The sequence below is a fragment of the Cherax quadricarinatus genome, chromosome 19 (genome assembly GCF_038502225.1).
Source record: "Cherax quadricarinatus isolate ZL_2023a chromosome 19, ASM3850222v1, whole genome shotgun sequence".
Taxonomy (NCBI): domain Eukaryota; kingdom Metazoa; phylum Arthropoda; class Malacostraca; order Decapoda; family Parastacidae; genus Cherax; species Cherax quadricarinatus.
The window spans coordinates 14,755,487-14,781,584 of record NC_091310.1 but is presented as its reverse complement, the minus strand read 5'-3'; the positions used below and the strand labels follow the sequence as shown (position 1 = coordinate 14,781,584).

At 38.8% G+C, this 26,098-nt stretch overlaps 1 protein-coding gene across 1 annotated transcript in view; it reads right to left on the bottom strand.

Moving 5' to 3' along the window:
* Window positions 1–26,098, bottom strand: part of LOC128688246 (protein amalgam-like) — a 696,845-nt gene that overhangs the window by 60,944 nt on the left and 609,803 nt on the right. The window contains exon 3 of the mRNA XM_070086552.1: window positions 11,421–11,631. Within this exon, the coding sequence (XP_069942653.1) occupies window positions 11,421–11,631 (211 nt within the window). The remainder of the gene's footprint in view (window positions 1–11,420; window positions 11,632–26,098) is intronic.

Below are 26,098 nucleotides of genomic sequence, written 5' to 3'. Positions count from 1 at the left end.
ACTTATTTATCCTCTTTTTCTTAAAAAGTGTATTGCCTATAACTAAATCTCTTTCTATACGAAGTTCAGTCAAAGGGCTCCCATTATCATTTACACCTGAAACCCCAAACTTACCTACGACACCCTCTCTAAATATTTCTCCTACTTGAGCATTTAGGTCCCCTACCACAATTACTCTCTCACTTGGTTCAAAGGTTCCTATACATTCACTTAACATCACCCAAAATCTCTCTCTCTCCTCTACACTACACTCTTCTCCAGGTGCATACACCCATATTATGACCCACTTTTCGCATCCAACCCTTATTTAAATCCACATAATCCTTGAATTTTCACATTTGCATTCCCTCTTCTCCTTCCATAACTGATCCTTCAACATTATTGCTAAATCTTCCTTAGCTCTAACTCTCCCTACCCACTTAGCTTTTTTCATTTAGGGCCAGGACATCCAACTTGTTTTCATTCAAAACATCAGCAATCATCTCTTTCTTGTCATCCGCACTACATTCACGCACATTCAAGCATTCCAGTTTTATAAAGTTTTTCTTCTTATTTTTTTAGTAAATGTTTACAGGAAAAGGGGTTACTAGCCCATTGCTCCCGGTATTTTAGTCGCATCATACGACACGCATGGCTTACGGAGGAAAGAGTGTTTTCCAATTCCCCATGGAGAATAGAGGAAATAAAAAAGAACAAGAGCTATTTATAAAAAAAACAAAAAACCTACATGTGTGTATGTATATATATATGCATGTGCGTGCCTGTGTAGTGTGACCTCAGTGTAATTAGAAGTAGCAGGATATACCTGTTTTCCAGCATGTTTATGAGACAGAAAAAGACACCAGCAATCCTACCATCATGTAAAACAGTTCCAGGTTTCTGTTTCACAGTCATCTAGCAGGACAATAGCACTTCCCTGGGTGGTTGCTGTCTACCAACCTACTACCTATATATATATATATATATATATATATATATATATATATATATATATATATATATATATATATATATATATATATATATATATATATATAATTTTTTTTTATCTCACTGACCGATTCCCACCAAGGCAGGGTGGCCAGAAAAAGAAAAACTTTCACCATCATTCACTCCATCACTGTCTTGCGAGAAGGGTGCTTTACACTACAGTTTTTAAACTGCAACATTAACACCCCTCCTTCAGAGTGCAGGCACTGTACTTCCCATCTCCAGGACTCAAGTCCGGCCTGCCGGTTTCCCTGAACCCCTTCATAAATGTTACTTTGCTCACACTCCAACAGCACGTCAAGTATTAAAAACCATTTGTCTCCATTCACTCCTATCAAACATGCTCATGCATGCCTGCTGGAAGTCCAAGCCCCTCGCACACAAAACCTCCTTTACCCCCTCCCTCCAACCTTTCCTAGGCCGACCCCTACCCTGCCTTCCTTCCAATTCAGACTGATACACTCTTGAAGTTATTCTGTTTCGCTCCATTCTCTCCACATGTCCGAACCACCTCAACAACCCTTCCTCAACCCTCTGGACAACAGTTTTGGTAATCCCGCACCTCCTCCTAACTTCCAAACTACGAATTCTCTGCATTATATTCACACCACACATTGCTCTCAGACATGACATCTCCACTGCCTCCAGCCTTCTCCTCGCTGCAACATTCATCACCCATGCTTCACACCCATATAAGAGCGTTGGTAAAACTATACTCTCATACATTCCCCTCTTTGCCTCCAAGGACAAAGTTCTTTGTCTCCACAGACTCCTAAGTGCACCACTCACCCTTTTCCCCTCATCAATTCTATGATTCACCTCATCTTTCATAGACCCATCCGCTGACACGTCCACTCCCAAATATCTGAATACATTCACCTCCTCCATACTCTCTCCCTCCAATCTGATATCCAATCTTTCATCACCTAATCTTTTTGTTATCCTCATAACCTTACTCTTTCCTGTATTCACTTTAAATTTTCTTCTTTTGCACACCCTACCAAATTCATCCACCAATCTCTGCAACTTCTCTTCAGAATCTCCCAAGAGCACAGTGTCATCAGCAAAGAGCATCTGTGACAACTCCCACTTTATGTGTGATTCTTTATCTTTGAACTCCACGCCTCTTGCCAAGACCCTCGCATTTACTTCTCTTACAACCCCATCTATAAATATATTAAACAACCACGGTGACATCACACATCCTTGTCTAAGGCCTACTTTTACTGGGAAATAGTTTCCCACTTTCCTACATACTCTAACTTGAGCCTCACTATCCTCGTAAAAACTATTCACTGCTTTCAGTAACCTACCTCCTACACCATACACCTGCAACATCTGCCACATTGCCCCCCTATCCACCCTGTCATACGCCTTTTCCAAATCCATAAATGCCACAAAGACCTCTTTAGCTTTATCTAAATACTGTTCACCTATATGTTTCACTGTAAACACCTGGTCCACACACCCCCTACCTTTCCTAAAGCCTCCTTGTTCATCTGCTATCCTATTCTCCGTCTTACTCTTAATTCTTTCAATAATAACTCTACCATACACTTTGCCAGGTATACTCAACAGACTTATCCCCCTATAATTTTTCCACTCTCTTTTATCCCCTTTGCCTTTATACAAAGGAACTATGCATGCTCTCTGCCAATCCCTAGGTACCTTACCCTCTTCCATACATTTATTAAATAATTGCACCAACCACTCCAAAACTATATCCCCACCTGCTTTTAACATTTCTATCTTTATCCCATCAATCCCGGCTGCCTTACATTTACGCATGTAGGAACGATAACTTGAACAACGCCTGTGTACAACACCGAAATTCCACCAATCATCTCATGAAATTCAGAGACACCCAGTTAGTGATCAAAGAAACTAATTTCCGCAGACGCAAGTGCCTCGAATCAGCACTGATCGCTGTTTCAAATACAATTAAACAAAACAACGGCAGTTTCACAATCTCCGAAGTCTTAGCAAGAATCCTCCTGAAAACAGTAAACCCTGCCATCACATAGTCTCTCCTGTTATACTAGACAAAGCACATTACAGAGAGTGAACACTGAAACAAGCTGCCTCTTTCCAGTCTATATTTGCCCAACCTATTTTTATGTTACCCAAGTAATAGCGTTTATATCCTTTTACTCATGTACGAATTAATTGCTCTACCATATTGTATTACTTTCGTCACTACTACTACTACTACTACTACTACCACTAGTGAACATCGAAATGGTACCTCACTAGTATTGCCCCTCAATCTGAGCCTTTATATACCCTCTGTGTCCATGTATTGTTTGTAATGGCTTGATAAAGCTCCTGGAGAGCGAAACGTTGCCACAATAAAAATTAGTTTTATTTGTGTCCTTTAACTTTACATATATATATATATATATATATATATATATATATATATATATATATATATATATATATATATATATATATATATATATATATGTCGTGCCGAATAGGCAGAACTTGCGATCTTGGCTTAAATAGCAACGTTCATCTTGCCATATAGGACAAGTAAAAATTTGTGTATGCAATAATTTCGGCAAAATCATTCTGAACCTAACGAAAAAAAAAATTTTCACTGTGTTTGTTTAGTATTAAATTATTGTAAACAAATCTAAAATATATTTAGTTAGGTTAGGCGAAAATAAATTGTTCTTGTTATAATAAGGTTAGGTAAGTTTTCTCAAATTCTTTTGGTGCAAAATTAAAATTTTTTACATTATCATTAATGAAAAAAATATATCTTTAAATGTATAAGAGAAAATTTTAGAAAGGACTTAATTTTAAATGAGTTCTTGCTAATTGACGAGTTTTACATATTCGGCACGATATATATATATATATATATATATATATATATATATATATATATATATATATATATATATATATATATATATGCAAGATTACAGGTACGTCTTGCTACTTCTACTTACACTTAGGTCACACTAAACATGCATGTACACGTTTATTTATACATACTCATCTGAGTTTTCTTTGATTTTATCTTAATAGTTTTTGTTCTAATTACTTTTCCTTTTATATCCATGGGGAAGAGGAATATGAATCTTTCCTCCGTAAGCCATGCGTGTTGTAAAAGTCAACTAAAATGCCGTGAACAATGGGCTAGTAACCCGTTTTTCTGTAAAAATTACTAAAAAGAATAAGAAAATTGTCAAAGTGGGAAGTTTGAATGTGCGTGGATGTTGTGCCATTGATAAGAAAGAGATGTTTGTGGATGTTATGAATGAGAAGAAGCTGTATATCCTGGGAGGGGTAGGAGTCGTCCTCGAAAAGGTTGGAGGGAGAGGGTAAAGGAGGTGTTGTGGGCGAGGGGCTTGGACTTCAAGCAAGCGTGCGTGAGCGTGTTAGATAGGAGTGAATGGAAACAAATGGTATTTGGGACCTGACGATATGTTAGAGTGTGAGCAGGGTAATATTTAGTGAAGGGATTCAGGGAAATCGGTTATTTTATAAAACCGGACTTGAGTCCTGGAAATGGGAAGTATATGCCTGCACTCTAAAGGTGGGGTTTGGGATATTGGCAGCTTGGAGAGATATATTGTGTATTTTTATACGTATATACTTCTAAACTGTTCTATTCTGGGCACCTCTGCAAAACCAGTGATTATGTGTGAGTGAGGTGAAAGTGTTGAATGATGAAAGTATTTTCTTTTTAGGGATTTTCTCTCTCTTTGGGTCACCGTGCCTCTGTGGGAGACGGACGTTTAAAGATATATTTTTTTCATTAATGTTAATATATATATATATATATATATATCTATATATATATATATATATATATATATATATATATATATATATATATATATATATATATATATATTTGTCGTGCCGAATATGTAAAACTGGTCAATTAGCAAGAATTCATTTAAAATTAAGTTCTTTCTAAAATTTTCTCTTATACGTTTAAAGATATATTTTTTTCATTAATGTTGATGTAAAAATTTATAATTTTGCATCAGAAGAATCTTAGAAAACTTACTTAACCTTATTATAGCAAGCATAATTTATTTTAGCCTAATCCAACTAAATATATTTTAAATACGTTTACAATAATTTAATACTAAACAAACACAATGAAGTATATTTTTTTCGTTAGGTTCAGAATGACTTTGGCGAAATTACTGCATACACAAATTTTCACTTGTCCTATATGGCAACATAAGCGTTGCTATTTAAGCCAAGATCGCAAGTTCTGCCTATTCGGCACGACATATATATATATATATATATATATATATATATATATATATATATATATATATATATATATATATATATATATATATATATATATATATATATATATTAACATTAATGAAAAAGATATATCTTTAATCGTATAAGAGAAAATTTTAGAAAGGACTTAATTTTAAGTGAGTTCTTGCTAATTGACCAGTTTTACATATTCGGCACAAAATATATATATATACATATATATATATAATATATATATATATATATATATATATATATATATATATATATATATATATATATATATATGTCGTGCCGAATATGTAAAACTGGTCAATTAGCAAGAACTCACTTAAAATTAAGTCCTCTCTAAAATTTTCTCTTATACGTTTAAAGATATATGCTTTTCATTAATGTTAATGTAAAAATTTATAATTTTGCTCCATAAGAATCTTAGAAAACTTACCTAACCTTATTATAACAAGAACAATTTATTTTATCCTAACCCAACTATATATATTTTAGATTTGTTTACAATAATTTAATACTAAACAAACACAGTGAAATATATTTTTTTCGTTAGGTTCAGAATAATTTTGGCGAAATTATTGCATACACAAATTTTCACTTGTCCTATATGGCAAGATGAGCGTTGCTATTTAAGCCAAGATCGCAAATTCTGCCTATTCGGCACGATATATATATATATATATATATATATATATATATATATATATATATATATATATATATATATATATAATGTATATTATATATGCATGCATGCAAAACAACCACTGTGAAAGGATAGTGAAATTCCAAGAGCTGTCGTGACTTCTCACATTATCAAGGAACTATAAAAACAATACATCAAAGGAAGGCATATTAAGGGCCGAGACTACAACTCACTATCACATCCCACAACAAAGCAACACCTGACGTGCGACGACACCAGACTCATAAGAGAGGAGAAACACTGCAGCAGGCCAGTTGGCCCAACTACACAGGTCCTTCACAACATCCCACTAACAAAATATTTGACCAGACCAAGTACTCTACCCAGGAATTAAAATGTATTATTTGTCCAATATATTATTAAATTCTTTTCAAATGTTATTAATTATAAATGAATATAATTTATATAAACCAAAGGAAATGTTCATACTATTTTCAGAACTGCTTTTTATGAAACAAGATTCAATTATATTCCTTGAATCTCTAATCTGAATTGTCACATAGTATTTAGCATTAGTAAAGTAAATTATAGGATAATTTAAGATTATAATATCAACATAAGCAATTAAATTCAATGATTTTATAAATTGCCGTATAATTGTAATTGCTGGATCCTGAGAAATAACTAGCAATTTCATTCAAACTTTCAGAGATATGTTTTTCTTACATGGACGATCCCATTTATTTGGAGAAGTGCAGGTTATGATTACTCGAATTAGTTTCTGTGCAGTAACAGGAGTGTATGTTTTTTTATGAAAAGCTTCAAACCCTAAATGTTAAATTTATGATGTGTTTTTTAAGTACCTATTTGTTAATTTTTGAAGGCATGCTGCAAATTGGAAAATGATATTTCACGTTGATGTATCATACATTTTGTATCTTTAGACTATTATTAGACTGTATAAGTGCTAATTTGGAAATTTTTTACTTTAATTCTACAGCTGTTCTTGTCTGGAAACTCAGGAAATCTATTCAGATTTCAGTTTCTAAATAAAGTCCGTTTTTTTTTCGTACTGAATTGTAGATATTTGAAAAAGATTATAACTGATATATGAAAAACGAGAAGAATTTATTAAGAATTTTATGCCCATTACTTATGGCTAGCACTGTGTAATACATTAACGGTAATTACTAATTTTATATCATTGCAACCTTGACATTTATATTGTATTCCAACGGGATAGATTTAATGTTCTTAATTATCTTAATTTCACCTACCCAGTACATCGGTGCATTATGTACATATCTATTTTGTGCAATGTTCTCTTGCTTGAAGTCATCCTCTACATGAGTTCTCTAGAAAAACATTGGCAATACATGCTGCCTCTCTCTATTACAATGTAGCAACACATGTTAGAGCTAATAACAGATTAACAAACAAAACTTGCACCCCATTCACTCATGTTCGGGAGCATTGTGCCTGGGACGGATACCTGACTGATTATGTCTTGAGAACAGGTGTGAATTTTTCGTTTAGTACTGGTGGTAGAGTGCTGTTCAAATTGTCACTGGATCTGATGCAGCACTTACAGTTCCTTATTAATGAGAACACTAACCACTAACATACTATTGACACGTGTGAATAATTCTGATAGATTAATCATTTTGATTTCGTGAAACCACCGACCTACAATATTTTCTGATAACTGATGCTTCCTGCCGGCTGCCACATGCTACTCTCTTATGGTCAAGCGTCACGGATTTGTTTGGGCAAGGCCGGTTTCAGGGCCTGTGGATAATCTTTCCACAGGTCACGATGCAGAGAGTCGCTTATAATTACACGTCAAACTGATTCACGAGGGATATGTTATCACACTTAAGCACCGAATGTGCACGAAGTTTATTCCAATTTTAATGTGAGGTAATCGCGACCGTCGCGAGACATACACATGTCTTGTTCCAACGAGTAATATTAGCTTCTTGGCGTGTCCTAGATCATTTTCTAGTGGACAGTTTTTGCATATTGAATGGCAGAATATGTAATAATTATAACATTCATTATTATCAATTAATGCCTAAGGAATAATTAATGTTAGCTATATCTTAGATCTTTATATATTCTTACTGTAGTATGTCTTATTGAGGGTTTGCAATTGAGTGCTGGCACATTTCTTAGAGATTTCTACTGTTCTCAAAAGAGATAATCCATTGTATACTGTTTCCTTGCAATCGAGAAGGGAAGAATTTCTTTTTCCTTACTAAAAACTCATGTTTGTAAGTTTCAAGAGTTTTTGAATCTTTAAAAAATCACATTTTCTTTCGTCTTTATGAAGGCGGTAATACTCTCGAAAACAGTTTTCTTTCTCCAAGGTTTCCATTTATAAATTGACAGCGCCTCATCCAATCAGTTTTACATTCTCTATGCTTGCGTATAAAAATTGCGCCTGCTTATCCCAATGGGAACCTCGTGATATTGGCTTCCGTTCGATCGGCTTCAAACTTTCTACATTAGTGTATCATACTAAATAAAAGGTTGAATTTTATAATAAAGTGCAGAGCAGCAGCTTTATAAATTTTTACTTTTAAATTCTTTTCAGATTTGATCTCCTGAAATAACTTGAGCGTCCTTGAATCCTGTTCATCCCTAGGGATCTAGTCTGCAGAGGGGAATTCAATACATTTCCAGTTGATAATCTCCATGTTGAGTCTGGTGATTTTTTCTTGGATCTCTGCTGTAGACAACTCGGTCTGCGCTACTTGTTTCAAGTTCGGCATATTCCTGACAACCAAGCTTATGCTGCAGTCTTTTTGGGAGAGAGAAAGGGAGCCCTTAGCTCGTTGTGTGAATCTTCTTGTGCTGTTTGTCATTCGAAAGTGGGGCCCTCTTCTGGAATGTAGCGTCGATGTGTTGATGTGTTTTTGATGGTCTTTGGGGTACCTTTTAGTGCTGAAACCTGGTGATGTTTTGGGAAACTTCTTGGGTCATTATTCGGATTATGCTTCAAGGATAAGTCTTTTTTGATGAGCCGAGAAACGAGGGTGGTATCGGCTTTGCTGTGATTATTGGTGAGAACTGCTATCTAAAGAGTCCTATGTGCTCACAATTGAGCTCCACACAATCCTCGCTGCTCTTTTCTGATAGCTGGCTTAGTTGGTTCTCGGTTCACTGTGCATCCAGGTTCTCAGTCCATCCTGTGGTTTAGAAGATAGAGTAGTGGTTAGCTGGAATCCGTACATAGCACAAGGTTATGGGGTTCTGTTTGTGTGTGAGCTATGTTGGTATACTGAAAAATGAACAGGTGGATACCAGAACTTTTTCCTTACAATGACTTCTTGGGCAATATCGTAGGAAAGTAGCGATCACGAGGAGCCCTACACTCTGGCAACAAGCTTTACAGGGCTCGGCGAGCCTTGAGTACTTGGCCCTAACCATTTCAACAGGAACTCTCACTTTGAAAGGAATCTCTGGTGATTAAGACACACATCTCACACAGCCACCAATTCCAGACCCTCCTGCTCTTCCCTGTGTAGCTCCTGACGTACCACTAACTTTACTACACATTTAAACAGTTGGCCTAGACCTTCCCGTCTTCAACATGCTTTAAATAATTTCCGGGTTGCCGCCTGCAGGGATATCGGGGAACTTTTAGCGGAGACTTTCGACATTAATAATTTAATGTAATTTTAAAATGATGTTGGATATTTAAACTTGCTATGATAAAATTAATATTGAGCGTTCATGTTCTCAGCTTGTAGTGTTTGTTAATCATTTTTTTCTTTGTTTACATGGCATGTGTGTTGTATTGTTTACTGTTATGAGTACTGAGTGACCAACGAGGTCTAAGTAATTGATCGTTAGTCTTTAGAAAGGGTTCGAAGTTAACTGACTAATGCATATTAAAAAAATAATGATATCTTTTGGACTTATTCTGTGAAAAAGTAAATTTTCTAATTTAATAACGAAGGTAATAAATTTGGAATCATTCGCTTCAGAGCAGTAACGGAAGAACATTTGAGTTGTCTAAATTTTAATTAACAATATTATTATAAAAATTGCTGGCTGTTGAATAACTGAAGAAGGCCCCAGGATTGGCTTCAGACGTAACTGATAATAAATCTTATTTAAAGAAATGTTTTGACTGATTTTGGGCTGTGTGGCCATAAAACTGTTAATACTATTGCAACTAAGATAACTGAAAAACTGATTTTCTTGGAGTAATTTGAGAATGCATCAGTCAGTTGGCTGATAACATGAGAATGCAAGTACTGAGCGACTTCAAACTTTAACCGGTCTGTAATTTGGGATACTATCTTTGTGAGATAACTAGAAGACTCCTCTCAGTGGCTTTAAAATTTTAAGTTGTTATATTTTACTTAAAGGTCCGATGTGGTTTAAGCTGTATGTGTACCAGTTTGCCATTATTACATAAAATAAATTTACATATTATTTTTTTGTGAGATAGCTTGTGAATGCTTCATCCAGCTGGATGACATTTAAATGCACTAGAAACTTATGCCACATGGTGACCACAAATGCAAGTTTTTACAGACGAATCTCCAGCTAGCGTGGCCGTGACGAACTCTAGCTCAAGTCCCTTCACTGCCGTCAACATGAGTCATGTTGACGGCAAATAAACCATACCCCCGGCCGGGGGTATGGTTTATTTGCAATCGTGTCATTACGATTTCTTAAGTCAGGTTGAGTGCAATGTAACATTTGTTCATGTAACCTTAAAGCCCTGCAATTGGAAACTTAAAATTTTTCGTGTTTCCACTGCACCACCCAATTTTCAACATGAATGCTTATAATGTGGCCTGGGACAAAAATGGGCCAATCACAACAAAAACACAAGAGAACTGGTTATGATCGATTCTGAGGAGCAGAAGCTAGTTGTTTCCCCACGAGAATAGATTAAAAGCGTGGGACTAGTGAAGAGTAGGGGGCACTTGATGGAGCCATCACACCCAGTCCGTCTGACAAGGAACTTTGTACAACAATAATTATGCTGTCGTATGCAGTTTCGTAACTTTTACAACATTGCTGTAATTATTTTTAAAAAAGAATTTTATGGACATTTGTGTGTGTGAGCAATGTATATAGAATAAAGTTTTATATATAAAGTGTTCAATAAAAAAGTAAAAAAAAAATCTACAAACACCAACTAGTGTAGTCCAAGATATCAGAAAATAATTTCTTACATTAGTGAAAACTAAAGTAATTTAAATAATAATTATAAATATAAATAGAGTGTTTAACAAAATATTTAAACGAAAAACAATCTGAGTAACAGGTCTTCGTAAATGTTTGAAATATTCGAATCATCTATTAATAAACAAGGTTAAATGGGGTATAAATGAAATTTAGTACACATGACACGAACAAAATATAATTGTTTGCAATTATCCTGTAATTAAACTGACATATGTAAATAGAATTGCTTAAATTTGGTGGAAAATTATATTGTACTGATACCAGGACATGATGTCTCTGAACAAAGCATGGAGCTTACCAACAACCTGGAGTTTGAATGCCCTGGACATCTTCGGCTCGGTGGAGATCTGACATTCGTAGGTGCCAGAATCCGATATCTGAGCAGAGGCTATACGGAGCGTCCAGTCGTCGGATCCCTCAGAGTGAAGTGCTGTGAACCTATCGTCGGTGGTGTAGGTGAAGAGTCCCACCGTCAACACGTGCACATCCTGCTTCCTGATCCACGTTACCTGTGCACGAGGAAAAAGCAAGACCTTCACACTCGGCTCCAGATGTGAAATCAATGACAACCTGACAAACACTGCGTTGAGGGGGAAAATATGAGAGCTGGACTGTGATAGGTTTGAGTGACTGCAGTTTTTTAATAGCTGAGTCGTATTTACCTTAAAGTAATAAAGGATTATGATGAGCATGAGTTTAAGTTGTCTTTAGAAGATAAAATTAGAAAGAGAAAACTTGATGGACTTTTTCTTTGCCGTTAATATTTCGCATTTCCCTTAATGAAGGAAAGACCAGACACTGATTACTTCCTGCGATTTTTCTCTCCAACTTCCAGCTACAGAAACCTGGAAGTCACCTAATACTTTGAATTATCACAGACGTAAAAGTCTGTATTACTAGTCAAATAATTGATATGTACAATTATTGTAATTATAGGAAAAGTTATAGTATAATGTGGGCACGAATTTAGTTAGAGCATGTAAAGACTGGAAAATAAATAAAACGTTACTCCTCACGAAGACAATGCGACTCCAGGAATGAGAAATTCAGCATTAGAGTAACAAACAAACGTGTGACTAAGGAGTTTCTGATTGAGTAATAACTTCATGTTAAAAGTCTTGAGATAAGTTTGGATGGTTCCAAGAACGACTAACACAGCGTATAACTTGAGTATATGTGACAACTCGGATCTTAAACATAAAAGTTACAAAAAATAAAATGATTCGATATTAATGACATAAGCAATATACAGCATTAATATCCTTTTTTTTTTTTTAGAAAAGCCCAAAGTTTAAGGTAGTTCGGCATATTCGACTTATTAGGCACATTACATATATATATATATATATATTTATATTATTGTAACCACGAACGAGTGGTATTGATCAGTAACAACACTGCGCTAGCCAAGGATTCGAACCCATGTTGTACTGGCCTGCCTCATGGTAAGCGAGAACCATATGACGCTTTAAACCACAGGACCACCCAACCCTACAAGAATGGTGCAGCAGCCAGCGCACAGCTAGCTAGAATGAAATTACCTTAGAAGCTCCCACACCTCCGCATGCCCTCGGATGGTGGCCCAACAGCCAGCTATGAGCTGGCTGCACCATTCTTGTAGGGTTGGGTGGTCCTGTGGTTAAAGCGTCATGTGGTTCTCGCTTACTATGAGGAAGCCCAGTACAACATGGGTTCGAATCCTTGGCTAGCGCAGTGTTGTTATTGATCAACACCACTCGTTCGTGGTTACAGTAATATATAAATACTGCTCGTGAGGCTAGTACACCAAACAGGGATGAGAATGAAATTAGCTTAGAAGCTCCCACACCTCCGTATGCCCTCGGATGGCGGCCCAACAGCTAGATGTGTGCTGGCTGCGCTATTCTTGTAGGGTTGGGTGGTCCTGTGGTTTAAAGCGTCATGTGGTTCTCGCTTACCATGAGGCAGGCCAGTACAACATGGGTTCGAATCCTTGGCTAGCGCAGTGTTGTTATTGATTATATATATATATATATATATATATATATATATATATATATACATATACATATATATATCGTGCCGAATAGGCAGAACTTGCCATCTTGGCTTAAACAGCAACGCTCATCTTCACATATAAGACAAGCGAAAATTTGTGTATGCAGTAATTTCGCCAAAATCATTCTGAACCTAACCGAAAAAAATACATTTCGTTGTGTTTGTTTAGTATTAAGTTATTGTAAACGTATCTAAAATATATTTAGTTGGATTAGGCTAAAATAAATTGCTCTTGTTATAATAAGGTTAGGTAATTTTTGTAAGATTCTTTTGGGACAAAATTATAAATTTTTACATTAATATTAATGAAAAAAATATATCTTTAAACGTATAAGAGAAAATTTTAAAAACTACTTAATTTTAAATGAGTTCTTGCTAATTGATCAGTTTTACATATTCGGCACGACATATATATATATATATATATATATATGCATGTCGTGCCGAACAGGTAAAACTTGCGATTTTGCTTTAAATAGCAATGCTTGTCTGGCCGAATAAGGCAGAATTTGGCAGAGCGAAAATTTGTGTATGCGGTAATTTCGCAAAAATCATTCTGAACCTAATGAAAAAAAATATATCGCTGTATTTGTTTATTATCTAATTGTTGTAAGCTTATCTAAAATATATTCAGTACAACACTGCGACTAGCCGGTGGATCGAGCCCGTGTTGTTTTAGTCCGCCTTATCGTGAGCGATAATTCACGACGCTCGAACCCAGTGGACCATTCAATCCTTTCAAGTAGTGGGTTAGAGCTATGTGTTAGAGCGTTGTGGATTTTCGCTCACTATGAGATGGTCTAAAACAACACAGGTTCGATCCCCCGGCTAATCGCAGTGTTATTATTGATTAAATACCACTGGTTCATGGTATTTATACATTTATGGTCATTTTTGTTTGATCTAATTTTCCTATATAGAGCATATGTTTTTGGGTAGCCTGAACTACGCTTTGAAAAATGCTATACTGGCAACTATCTCCACCTTCCTGTCTCACAGGATAATGACTTGTCTTGTCACACCAATTGATCCCCCCTCCACCCCCCTCCCCCCCTCCCCCAGGTAATCTCTCAGCCCTACAATATCGGCTGAACGGAAATTAGGACCTTGACTTGATTATAGTTATTAAAGTAATTCCATGATATATTGAAACTGAGTGATTTTTTATCATTTCCCCAGGCTCATGATTACCTTATAATTATTAATAATTCCTGGATAGCTAAGGAAGGATTATCGGTAATGCTGGATAATGAGTTATGGAAGGAAAAGAGGAGATATAAATGAGTAGGATGGAAAAAAGTAGGTTAATAAAAGAGTTTATGCACCTGGGAGAGAGAGGATTATAGAAAAGATAGATCTTGGGAGATGTTACGCAAGTATATAGGGAGTTTTGAACAACGAAAGTTATTGTTGTGGACGAAAGTAGTGGGAGAAGTAGGTACATTTGGGATGCAAGGGGTAAATGAGAACAGGGAGCCTTTAATTGAATTTTATTAAAAAACAATTTTGATAATAAATAATATATATTTTAAGAAAAAGAGAATACGAAGGTACACAAGAAATGGAGGGTGTAATGACAGCAATTTGCTAGACTATGTATCAGTAGATAAAAGGTTGATGCATAGACTTGTGGAAGTGTTTGTTGTTTTTAGCAGGGGTAACAGATATATAAGTTTTAGCTATAATGAGAGAAGGCGGAAGATGGGGTACAAGAAGAAAGTAATCAGTAAGACAGAAGTGAAAGTTTATAAATGAAAGAAGGAGAAAGTCAGAGAAAGATAAAAGGAAGTGTTGCGAGATAGATGGGTTAGTGAGAGAATAGGTAAAGGGAAGTCAAAGAGGTGCAACAGTAGTTCGTGGCTATTGGAGGGTGGGTGTAGGCGGTATGAGGAGCAATTGCCGGAATGTCGAAGAAAAGAGAGTAAACGCTAGCACATGAGATGTTTACTCTGACATTTACTTATTCAAGAGAGGAAATGCCACCTGCTCTAAGTTACATCAATCACCGGCTAAGAGCTATATCAACCTGAAGAAACCAATGGCAGGTAACATTTGTCCCTGAGAAAACACAAATGATGATGGTCTCTATGCACCAAGATGGTGATGCCATAGCAGTAGTAAGCATTAATGGGAGAGTGTTGGTACTCGGGGTGAAATTTGACTCCAAAATGACCATGAAGACCCACGCTGTAAATCTTGCAAACAAGGCGGCCAAAAAGCTTACAGCACAGTGATGTATTTCACATTTGCTCGACAGTAAGGGTTGCAAGATTCTGTATGAGGCACAAGTACGCTCACACCTTGAGTATGCTCCACTTTTTTGAATTGCATGCCCCCATATCATCAGTGACTGCTTGACAGAGTAGAGAACAGAGCAAGACACCTCATCTATCACCTGGATCCATCCTGGATAGATCTATCATTTCAGCAGAGCCTTCAACCCTGGAGGGATGTAGGCAGCCAAATATTGTCAAGTACCACACTTTCCTGCACTCCAAGGACAGCGAGAAGTGAGCTTCTACACAACAAGGTGGGCAGCAAGCAACAACTTCACTCTGTACTCTTCTCCATAACATCACTTCATCTGAGATCATTTATTCCCAGGATGACTCGAGTCTGGAACATGTTCATATTGCTTCATGATATCAGTGAAATAAAGTCAGTTGATAAATTGAAACAACTGGCCCACAGATGGCTCCAACTTCATCCTGTTCCTTACATGCATGTCTCATAACAATAAAAAGTCTTTCAAATGAACTGATGTAGGTAACAGCTCTTAACTTGTAAATAAAGAAAGGAACCCTCACCTTAACATTGTTAAACCCTATGTAAAAAATAGTAGAATTGATATAAGGAGAATTAATTATATGAAGATTAGCAGAGGTTAAGAGAGTAGTGAGGGAGTGCAAAAGGAGAGTTATTGTTATTATGATTATTATTATTATGTCAGAAAGTGAAGTTAGCTAACACGTTTTCCCCACAATTTCGGTCCTTTGAACCAGATATCAAGAAATGTGGAGAATTAACGCCAATTTGGAAAGGGGGGGGGGATAACCCTCAGCCCTCTGATGGGCCTAGCCTTCTCAGAAAGGGATAGTGAACTCTTCCACTTCCTGGTTCTCAGGACAGCTAGCAAACACAGGCGTCAGAGCATGTCCTCTCATGCTGATATCAGGTAGGGGAAATAGCAGTTACTCTGGGTTTAACCTCGTATGCGTAGTTGACCAGCAAGTGTGGTAAAGAGCAAAGAACGCCCTGATATCAACATGAGAGGCCCTGCTCTGACGCATGTGTTTGCTACCTGTCTTGAGAACCAGGAAGTGGAAGAATTCACTAACCCCTTCCGAGAGGGCTAGGCCCCTCAGAGGGCTGAGAGTTACCCCCTCCCCCCTTTTTCCAAATTGATGTTAATTTTGCGCAAGAGTAAGTGAGAATTGAGTGAGGTTTTGCCAACAAATTTTGCTGAAAGGAAAAAGTTTTGGAGTGAGATAAATAAGTTGAGAAATCGTAGGGATTGAATGAATTTAATAGTTAAAAATAAAAGAGGAGAATTATTAGATGGGGAATTAGAGATATCGAGAAGGATTCAATATTCTGAGGAGTTGTTAAACATGACTCATAAAATCGTAATGACACGATTGCAAACAAACCATACCACGGGAGGGATGGAACCCGCGATTTGAGACTCTGATTGCGGGTTCTATCCCCGCCCGTGGTATGGTTTGAGCTGTTAAATATTGATGAAGATAGGGAGGCAGTGATTTCATGCATTGGGCTGAAAGGTATAACATCTTTTAGGAGTAAGGACGAGCCAGATGTGAGTGTGGGCAAGGTGCGTGAGACATTTGGTGTAATGAAAAGGGATAATGCAGATAGGATTGATGGGATCAAGATAGAAATGTTTAAAGCAGGTGAGGATATGGTGTAGGAATGGTTGGTGCATTTATTCAGTAAATATATGAAATTAGGGAATGTACTTAGGGACTGACAGAGTGAAAATGAATTGTTTCTTTGTAAAAAGGAGAAGGTGTTTAAAAAGAGACTAAGAATACCTGGGAAATTAACGTGTAGAGGATACCAAGTAAAGTGTATGGTATAGTTATTATTGAAAGAATTAAGAGTGAGATGGAGAGCAGGATCGCAGATGGACACTGAAGCTTTAGGAAGGGTTCGAGATGTGTCGACCAAGTGTTTACATTGAGGCATATATGAGAACAGTATTTAGATAAAGGTAAGGAAGTTGTTGAATTTACAAATAGGGTGACTAGGGGAGAAGTCTGATAGTTGTTTATTTGTTAGTAGTTTATTTGATAGTATTTGGTAGTAGATTTATTTGGTAGTAGGTTATTTAAAATAATCAAGAGTTTTCATGAGGATCGTGAGGCTGAAGTTAGGGTACGTTGGCGAGGGAAATTATTTTCCAGTAAAAGTAAGCCTTAGACACGGATGTATGATGCCACCATGGTTGTTTAAGATATTTATTAATGTGATTGTAAAGGAAGTGAGTACTAGGGTATTGGAGAGTGGTGTGGGATTAAAAGATAGGGATTCCTATACAAAGTGGGAGATGTCACAGTTGATTTTTGCTGATAACACTGCTTTTGGGAAATTCTGAAGAGAAGTTACAAAAGTTGGTGGACGAATTTGGGAAGGTATTTTAAAAATTATATTAAAGTGAACATTGCAAAGTGCAAGACGATGAGAGTAACAAATTTTTAGATTATTGAAAAATTTGGATAACAGATTAGATGGAGAGAATATGGAGTAAATGTGTTCAGATATCTAGGAATGGACTTGTCAGTGGACAGGTTTATAAATATTAAGGTGGACCGTAGAGTTGATGAGGAAAAAAAACGTGGGTGGTGTATTGAAGCATCTGTGGATACTAAGAACGTTAAACATGGAGACAAAAAGGGGAATGTATCAGAATTTGGTGATACAGGCACTCTTATATTGGTAATAAGCCTGTGTTTTAAATGTTGCAGGGAGAAGGAAATGGAGATGTGCCTGAGGTCTATGTGTAGTGTGTATAAAATGTAGAAAATTCAAAATTTGGAGATGAGGAATTACGGGGTTAATAAAAGTATTATCCGGAGGGTCGAGGAGTGATTATTGATGGGGTCTGGAAATAAGAACTGAGCAAAATAGAATGACTTGGTGTATAAATCTGTAATGAAGGGAAGGCGGGGTAAGGGGTAGAAAAGGTTGGAAGGGGAGGCAAATGACTCTTTGCATGCCGAGGGGTCTGGACATCCAACAGGCGTGTGTGATAATTGGGAACACTTGCACTCAGAGAAGAGAATAATCTTTATTCTGACAAAAATTCAGAGATTTCTCCTTAGAGCTGTTTTCTTTCCCTAACACCCCTATATATGTTTTCTCTTAATTGTTGATTTTTAATGATTCATGGAACATATGAATTTAAGTTAAGTCGTAATAAGCGACGGTAAATGAATAAACAGAAAGATGGACGGGAAGCTTGAAGCATGGTCCTGAAATTAACAGGTCCATCGCTCTTCCATCCGAACTACCAGACTTCGGAAACAATGATGATGCTGTTTTATATGTTGAACTCCAAAAGAAAGTTGATGGATTTTTGTGGCATTTTGGATGAATAGTTCTAGAAAATGAGGTTGGCCAATCACTTCGTTCTCAACTGTGAGTAAAATAACTGACTCGAGTTTAAACAAAAACACAACAGGTAAGAGTCACTCAACCTAATCCAATCTAACATGAAGCAAGCTAATTTATCCCTGTGACGATTTACCAGTTCTGTCATCAATACATGTTTCACAATCCAATCAGCATTACTGTATAAACATGAACAAGTATCAATGAATGAACATAAACAAGTGTCACTATATAAACATGAATAATGACCATTGTATAAACATGAGTATCATTGCGTAAACAAGAATAAATATCACATATAAACAGGAATAAATATCACTGCATAAACTTGAATAAGTATAAATGTTTAATCTTCAATAAGTATCACTGTATAACCATGAGTGAGGATCAAAAGAGCTTCTTGCAATACACATATCTGCGATTATTGTTTTAACAGGTTACTTAGCCAACTGCAGAGGCTGAATAAAAATGAATACACGCAATAAATGCGTCTATTACGTCGATAATTTAGAAAATTATGAACATACGTAATTAGACAGGTCAATATTGCTCATGATTTTGCAAAGTTAGTCTCCAACAACTTTATAAAAAGGTTTACCCAGCAAAACACTGATTGCTAACTTCAAAAAATGGCAAAATTTCGTTTACTTAATACTGTGTTCTTTTAGTGGAAGAACATATTTTTATGGAGTCTTAGAGAAGGCCAGTTGCAGGTTGGCGGTTCATCAGTACGGAACTAAACGCGGAACTACCCAGTTTCTTGTTTCTGAACATAACATTCTTGATTACACTACTTAATTACTCAATCTTTAAAGATACGATTTTTATATTTTTCCTCTAAAATTCGAAAGGGACTTAGTAAAAAATTCCACTAACCAATAGAAGGTAATATAAATTTTTAACATTTGAATTGTTATGGAGGAAGTGAAGGAAAACATTCGGATATCTGGGAGTGGACTTGTCAGCAGATGGGTCTATTAAAGACGCGATAAAGTGATCAGGGGCAAAAGGTAAGTTATGCATTTAGGCGCCTGTAGAGACAAAGAACTGTATCCACAGAATGTATGAGAGTATTTATGGTGCCAACGCTCTTTTATGGGTGTGGAGCTTGGGTTGTGAATGTTGCAGCAAAAAGGAGGCTGCTGGAAGTGATGTCGATTCTTAAGGCACTGTGTGTTGTGAATATTATGCTAAGAATACGTAGCTTAGAGATTAGGAGGTACAGGGTTACTAAAAGTATTATCCAGAGGGCTGAAGAGGGCTTGTTGATATGGGTTAGACATTTAGAGAGGAAGGAACAAAATAGGATGACTTGGAGGGCGTATAAATCTGTGGTGCAGGGAAGGCAGGGCAGGTGGTGTCCTAGCAGATGTTGGATGGAAGGGGTAAAGGAAGTTTTGTGTACGAGGGGCTTAAACATCCAGCAAGTGTGTGTGAGCTTGTTAAATAGGAGTGAATGGAAGCAAGTGACATTTAAAACCTGACGTATTTTGAGGAAAGGGGTTAGCCGGACTTGAATCCTGGAGATGGGAAATACAGTGCCTGTACTCTGAAGGAGTGGGGGATATCTGCAGTTTTGAACTGTAGTATAGCCTCGCCTCTTGCAAGACAGTGATGTAGTGAGTGATGGTGAAATGTTTCTTCTTTTTGAGGCCACCATGCCTCGGTGGGAAACGATTTCATAAAATATTTGAATAAATATGATATGAAATTATATGCAGGCCTCTTGTACTCTATTAAGAATAAACAAATTGTGAAGTGCGATGCGTGTTTTGTATAGTGGTGAGAGTAGTGTCTCGCGAGGGGTGATAAACATGGCCTTGGGTGGTGAATGTGGTGTGGGGTGGTTAACATAAGAACATAAGAATGGAGGAACACTGCAGAAGGCCTACTGGCCCATGCGAGGCAGGTCCTTATCAAAACGACTACTACGGTTAGTGTAGTGAGTGATTTGTGAAGTGGGGTGATGAGTGTGGTATGAGTGGTTGCTGTAGTGTGGGGTGGTGGGTGTGGGGGTGAATATGGTACAGAGTTAAGAGTGTGGTGTGGCGTGGCTAGTATGGTGTGGTGTGATGAGTAAGGTTTAAGTGTATTTTGATAGTGTTGTTTTATGTGAATGTGATGTGCATGTAGCGTACGAATGTTGTGGGGTAGTGTATCGTGCAGGCTGTTTTATTTTTTTTGTGGTGTGGTAAGTGTGCTATGTGTTGTGTGGTGAGGATAATATGAGTTGGCGAGTATGGCGTGGAGTGAAAATATAGTGCGGAGTGGCAGGCGTGGTGTAGTGGTGTTGGGTGTGGTATGGCGAGTGTGGTGTGGCGTCATTGAGTGTGGCTTGGCTTATTATGTGCATAAACCCCAGGTGTGTCTTAAGGCTACTCTTCATTATTATTCTGGTAATGAGTTATTCTTGGATGAGATCACGCTTGAGGGACGAGGCTTTGCCAAGTAAATTGACATCATTCAAATATTCTGTAATATGAAGTACCGTGCTGGCTAAAGTGAATGAGTGAATATCCTCTCACTCGAGGGGCAGGAAGATACTGTGTGCGTGTACACAGATATTCGCGGAGCAGAGAGAGAGAAAGAGATGAAACGCAATGCTGGCCAGAAATCTTTTATCTCTTACAAAGAGGGACGGGGATGAGCTGGCAGATTATTTATGAAACATGAGAACCTTACATTCTGTGTGAAAACGAGGATTTCATCATGTTATTTACCAGAAGATGGGGGATCTATAACTCAATCTAACTCAAGGCATCAAAACGGTGTGGATCTTTTTTCTTTGGGTTCATTTCTTTTCAGTTCTTTCGCAGGATGCGTTTCACAAGAGTCGTCTAACTTGTATGGGAAAGGGGAGCTTGTGTCAGTACGTCCAGCCGCTCTCAGATTTCGACTGTTATGAAAATTTACTAACTCTCAATGCTTTTTAACCATTATTAATTCGAATGTTTATCTGGAGTTTATCTGGAGAGAGTTCCGGGGGTCAACGCCCCCGCGGCCCGGTCTGTGACCAGGCCTCCTTAGGTCAGTGTCCCAGGATGCGACCCACACCAGTCGACTAACACCCAGGTACCCATTTTACTGATGGGGAACATAGACAACAGGTGGAAAGAAACACGTCCAATGTTTCTACTCTGGCTGGGAATCGAACCCAGGCCCTCGCCGTGTGAAGCGAGAGCGTTAACCACCAGGCCACCAGAGCCCCTGAGATATAAATAGGTATATCAGTATTCATTATAGATATCTATGTTATCTAAGTCTTGAAAAAGTTCAAATTTCACAGAGAATATTGTATTTTTCCGATATACAGGTAATTGTGTCAGCACTTTTATCAATATAAGTTATGTGTAAAGTCAAAATCAATCTCATTACAAGTATAACAACAGTAATAATATATTAGCAGACGCAATGGTAGCACTAAAATCACTAATAATATTAACATCACAGACAATGCTGGTTCAACACCAGAACAAAGAGCAACAGCAGAATAAATAGAAAATAAAAGGCCTTACCTTCACACAAACACGCGAAAAAAATTCCCACCTCCAAACAAACACGTATCAACAGCAGTAATACTGAGCTTTTGCATAAATTACATAGGTCTCTCCATCGTTTGGAAAATTCAGATTCGAGCTTCTGTATTATAGAGGACGACTAAAATAGTGGGTAAGAGAACAGGTCCTATCACTGCCCCAAAACATTCCTATATTACAAAGCAAAAGTGGCAGCTGGTGCTGGGTTACAACAGCATGATTCCGGAACTGGAGTTACTGTACTTTTCCCTTGGATCTAAACTGATTACCTAACATTAACACTTCAGAACTAATTTTATAATTATTTAAGCATTTATTGTTGTACTCCTTCATTGCCATAATAATAGAATGAATGAAGAAAATAACTTCTAACTATTAGAAAAGAAATTCAAATTTTATGATATCTTTCTTAAAAATAAGAGACAGTTGTTTTGTTCCATGATTTTTAACTGACTGAAAGTTAATGGTAAATATTTCAGTGGAACTTGAACCTTCTAGAATAACAAGAACTCTCATGACAGTTTAAAAAACCGAGATAACCCAAAAATCTGGACCCCAATGCAGACACAACTGTAACCTTTAGGAGTGGAGAATGTAGGAGTGGAGAATGTAGGAGTGGAGGATGTAGGAGTGGAGGATGTAGGAGTGGAGGATGTAGGAGTGGAGGATGTAGGAGTGGAGGATGTAGGAGTGGAGGATGTAAAGGGTGGAGGATGTAGGAGTGGAGGATGTAGGAGTGGAGAATGTAGGAGTGGAGAATGTAGGAGTGGAGAATGTAGGAGTGGAGAATGTAGGAGTGGAGGATGTAGGAGTGGAGGATGTAGGAGTGGAGGATGTAAAGGGTGGAGGATGTAAAGGGTGGAGGATGTAAAGGGTGGAGGATGTAGGAGTGGAGGATGTAGGAGTGGAGGATGTAGGAGTGGAGGATGTAAAGGGTGGAGGATGTAAAGGGTGGAGGATGTAAAGGGTGGAGGATGTAGGAGTGGAGGATGTAGGAGTGGAGGATGTAGGAGTGGAGGATGTAGGAGTGGGGGATGTAGGAGTGGGGGATGTAGGAGTGGGGGATGTAGGAGTATGGGATGTAGGAGTGGGGGAGGGTGTGGAGGATGTAGGAGTTGGGGATGTAGGAGTGGAGGATGTAGGAGTGGAGGATGTAGGGGTGGAGGATGTAGGAGTGGAGGATGTAGGAGTGGAGGATGTAGGAGTGGGGGATGTAGGAGTGGGGAATGTAGGAGTATGGGATGTTGGTGTGGGGGATGTAGGAGTATGGGATGTTGGTGTGGGGGATGTAGGAGTATGGGATGTTGATGTGGGGGATGTAGGAGTAGGGGAGGGTGTGGAGGATGTAGGAGTTGGGGATGTAGGAGTTGGGGATGTAGGAGTGGAGGATGTAGGAGTGGAGAATGTAGGGGTGGAGGATGTAGGAGTGAAGGTTGTAGGAGTGGGGGATGTAGGAGTGGGGGATGTAGTAGTATGGGATGTTGGTGTGGGGGATGTAGGAGTATAGGATGTTGGTGTGGGGGATGTAGGAGTGGGGGAGGATGTGGAGGATGTAGGAGTTGGGGATGTAGGAGTGGGGATATAGGAGTGGAGGATGTAGGAGTGGAGGATGTAGGAGTGGAGGATGTAGGAGTGGGGGATGTAGGAGTGGGGGATGTAGGAGTATGGGATGTTGGTGTTGGGGATGTAGGAGTGGGGGAGGGTGTGGAGGATGTAGGAGTTGGGGATGTAGGAGTGGGGTATGTAGGAGTGGGGTATGTAGGAGTGGGGGATGTAGGAGTGGGGGATGTAGGAGTGGGAGATGTAGGAGTGGGAGATGTAGGAGTGGAGGATTATAGGAGTGGGGTGTAGGAGTGGGGGATGTAGGAGTGGGAGATGTAGGAGTGGAGGATGTAGGAGTGGGGGATGTAGGAGTATGGGATGTTGGTGTGGGGGATGTAGGAGTATGGGATGTTGGTGCGGGGGATGTAGGAGTATGGGATATTGGTGTGGGGGATGTAGGAGTGGGGGAGGGTGTGGAGGATGTAGGAGTTGGGGATGTAGGTGTGGGGGATGTAGGAGTGGGGGATGTAAGAGTGGAGGATGTAGGGGTGGAGGATGTAGGAGTGGGGGATGTAGGAGTATGGGATGTTGGTGTGGGGGATGTAGGAGTGGGGGAGGGTGTGGAGGATGTAGGACTTGGGGATGTAGGAGTGGGTATGTAGGAGTGGAGGATGTAGGAGTGGAGGATGTAGGGGTAAAGGATGTAGGAGTGGAGGATGTAGGAGTGGTGGATGTAGGAGTGAGGGATGTAGGAGTGGGGGATGTAGGAGTGGGTGGAGGATGGAGGCGTTGTGGATGTAGGAGTTGGGGAAGTAGGAGTGGGGGATGTAGGAGTGGGGGATGTAGGAGTGGAGGATGTAGGAGTGGAGGATGTAGGAGTGGAGGATGTAGGAGTGGGGGATGTAGGAGTGGAGGATGTAGGGGTAGAGGATGTAGGAGTGGAAGATGTAGGAGTGGTGGATGTAGGAGTGGGGGATGTAGGAGTGGGGGATGTAGGAGTGGGGGATGTAGGTGTATGGGAAGTTCGTGTGGGGGATGTAGGAGTGGGGGATGTAGGAGTATGGGATGTAGGTGTGGGGGATGTAGGAGTTGGGGAGGGTGTGGAGGATGTAGGAGTTGGGGATGTAGGAGCGGAGGATGTAGGAGTGGAGGATGTAGGAGTGGAGGATGTAGGAGTGGGGGATGTAGGAGTATGGGATGTAGGTGTGGGGAATGTAGGAGTGGGGGATATAGGAGTGGGAGATGTAGGAGTGGAGGATGTAGGAGTGGGGGATGTAGGAGTGGGGAATGTAGAAGTGGGGGATGTAGGAGTATGGGATGTAGGTGTGGGGGATGTAGGAGTGGGGGATGTAGGTATGGGGGATGTAGGAGTGGGGGATGTAAGTGTGGGGGATGTAGGGGTTGGGATGTAGGTGTGGGAGATGTGGGGGATGTGGGAGTGGGGAATGTGGGAGTGGGGGATGTGGGACTGGGGGATGTGGGACTGGGGGATGTGGGAGTGGGGAATGTGGGAGTGGGGGATGTGGGACTGGGGGATGTGGGACTGGGGGATGTGGGACTCGGGGTTATTGGAGTGGGGGATGTGGGACTATGGATGTGGAACTGGGACCTTCTTTGTGACGACTGCTGATCAACAGGGTAAATATGGACTTACTCATCTGAATTCTACTCTCCACCATCTTCGAATCAGGATTCATCTTTTCCGAACCTTCGAAATTATAGCGCTGAGGGTTTTCAAAGTTATCCAAGCCATTAAAAGATGCTGGGAATGGGTTCGACAAGTTTGGTCACAGGGCGTGTGAAAATACTAATAGTTCCAAGAATCTGTCCATAATTAACCTTAAAAAAAAATTGAAGCCGTTCGGAAGAGGCGTTTTCGAGTTATGAGCGGAATAAGAAAAGAAAATTTATAGGAAGAAGAAAAATGTAAAAAAACAACAACAACAAATCAGTCATTCATTTAATTAAACGTTCCTCGCTGGAGATTTATAATGATACAGTGAAACGAGATACATAATGTGTTGAATGACTGGGGCAAAACATGTACATGGACTCATTTAAACGTTGCCAGTGTGTAACCTGGAGTGGAGGTGGAGTGAATGTTGCCAGTGTGTAACCTGGAGTGGAGGTGGAGTGAATGTTGCCAGTGTGTAACCTGGAGTGGAGGTGGAGTGAATGTTGCCAGTGTGTAACCTGGAGTGGAGGTGGAGTGAATATTACCAGTGTGTAA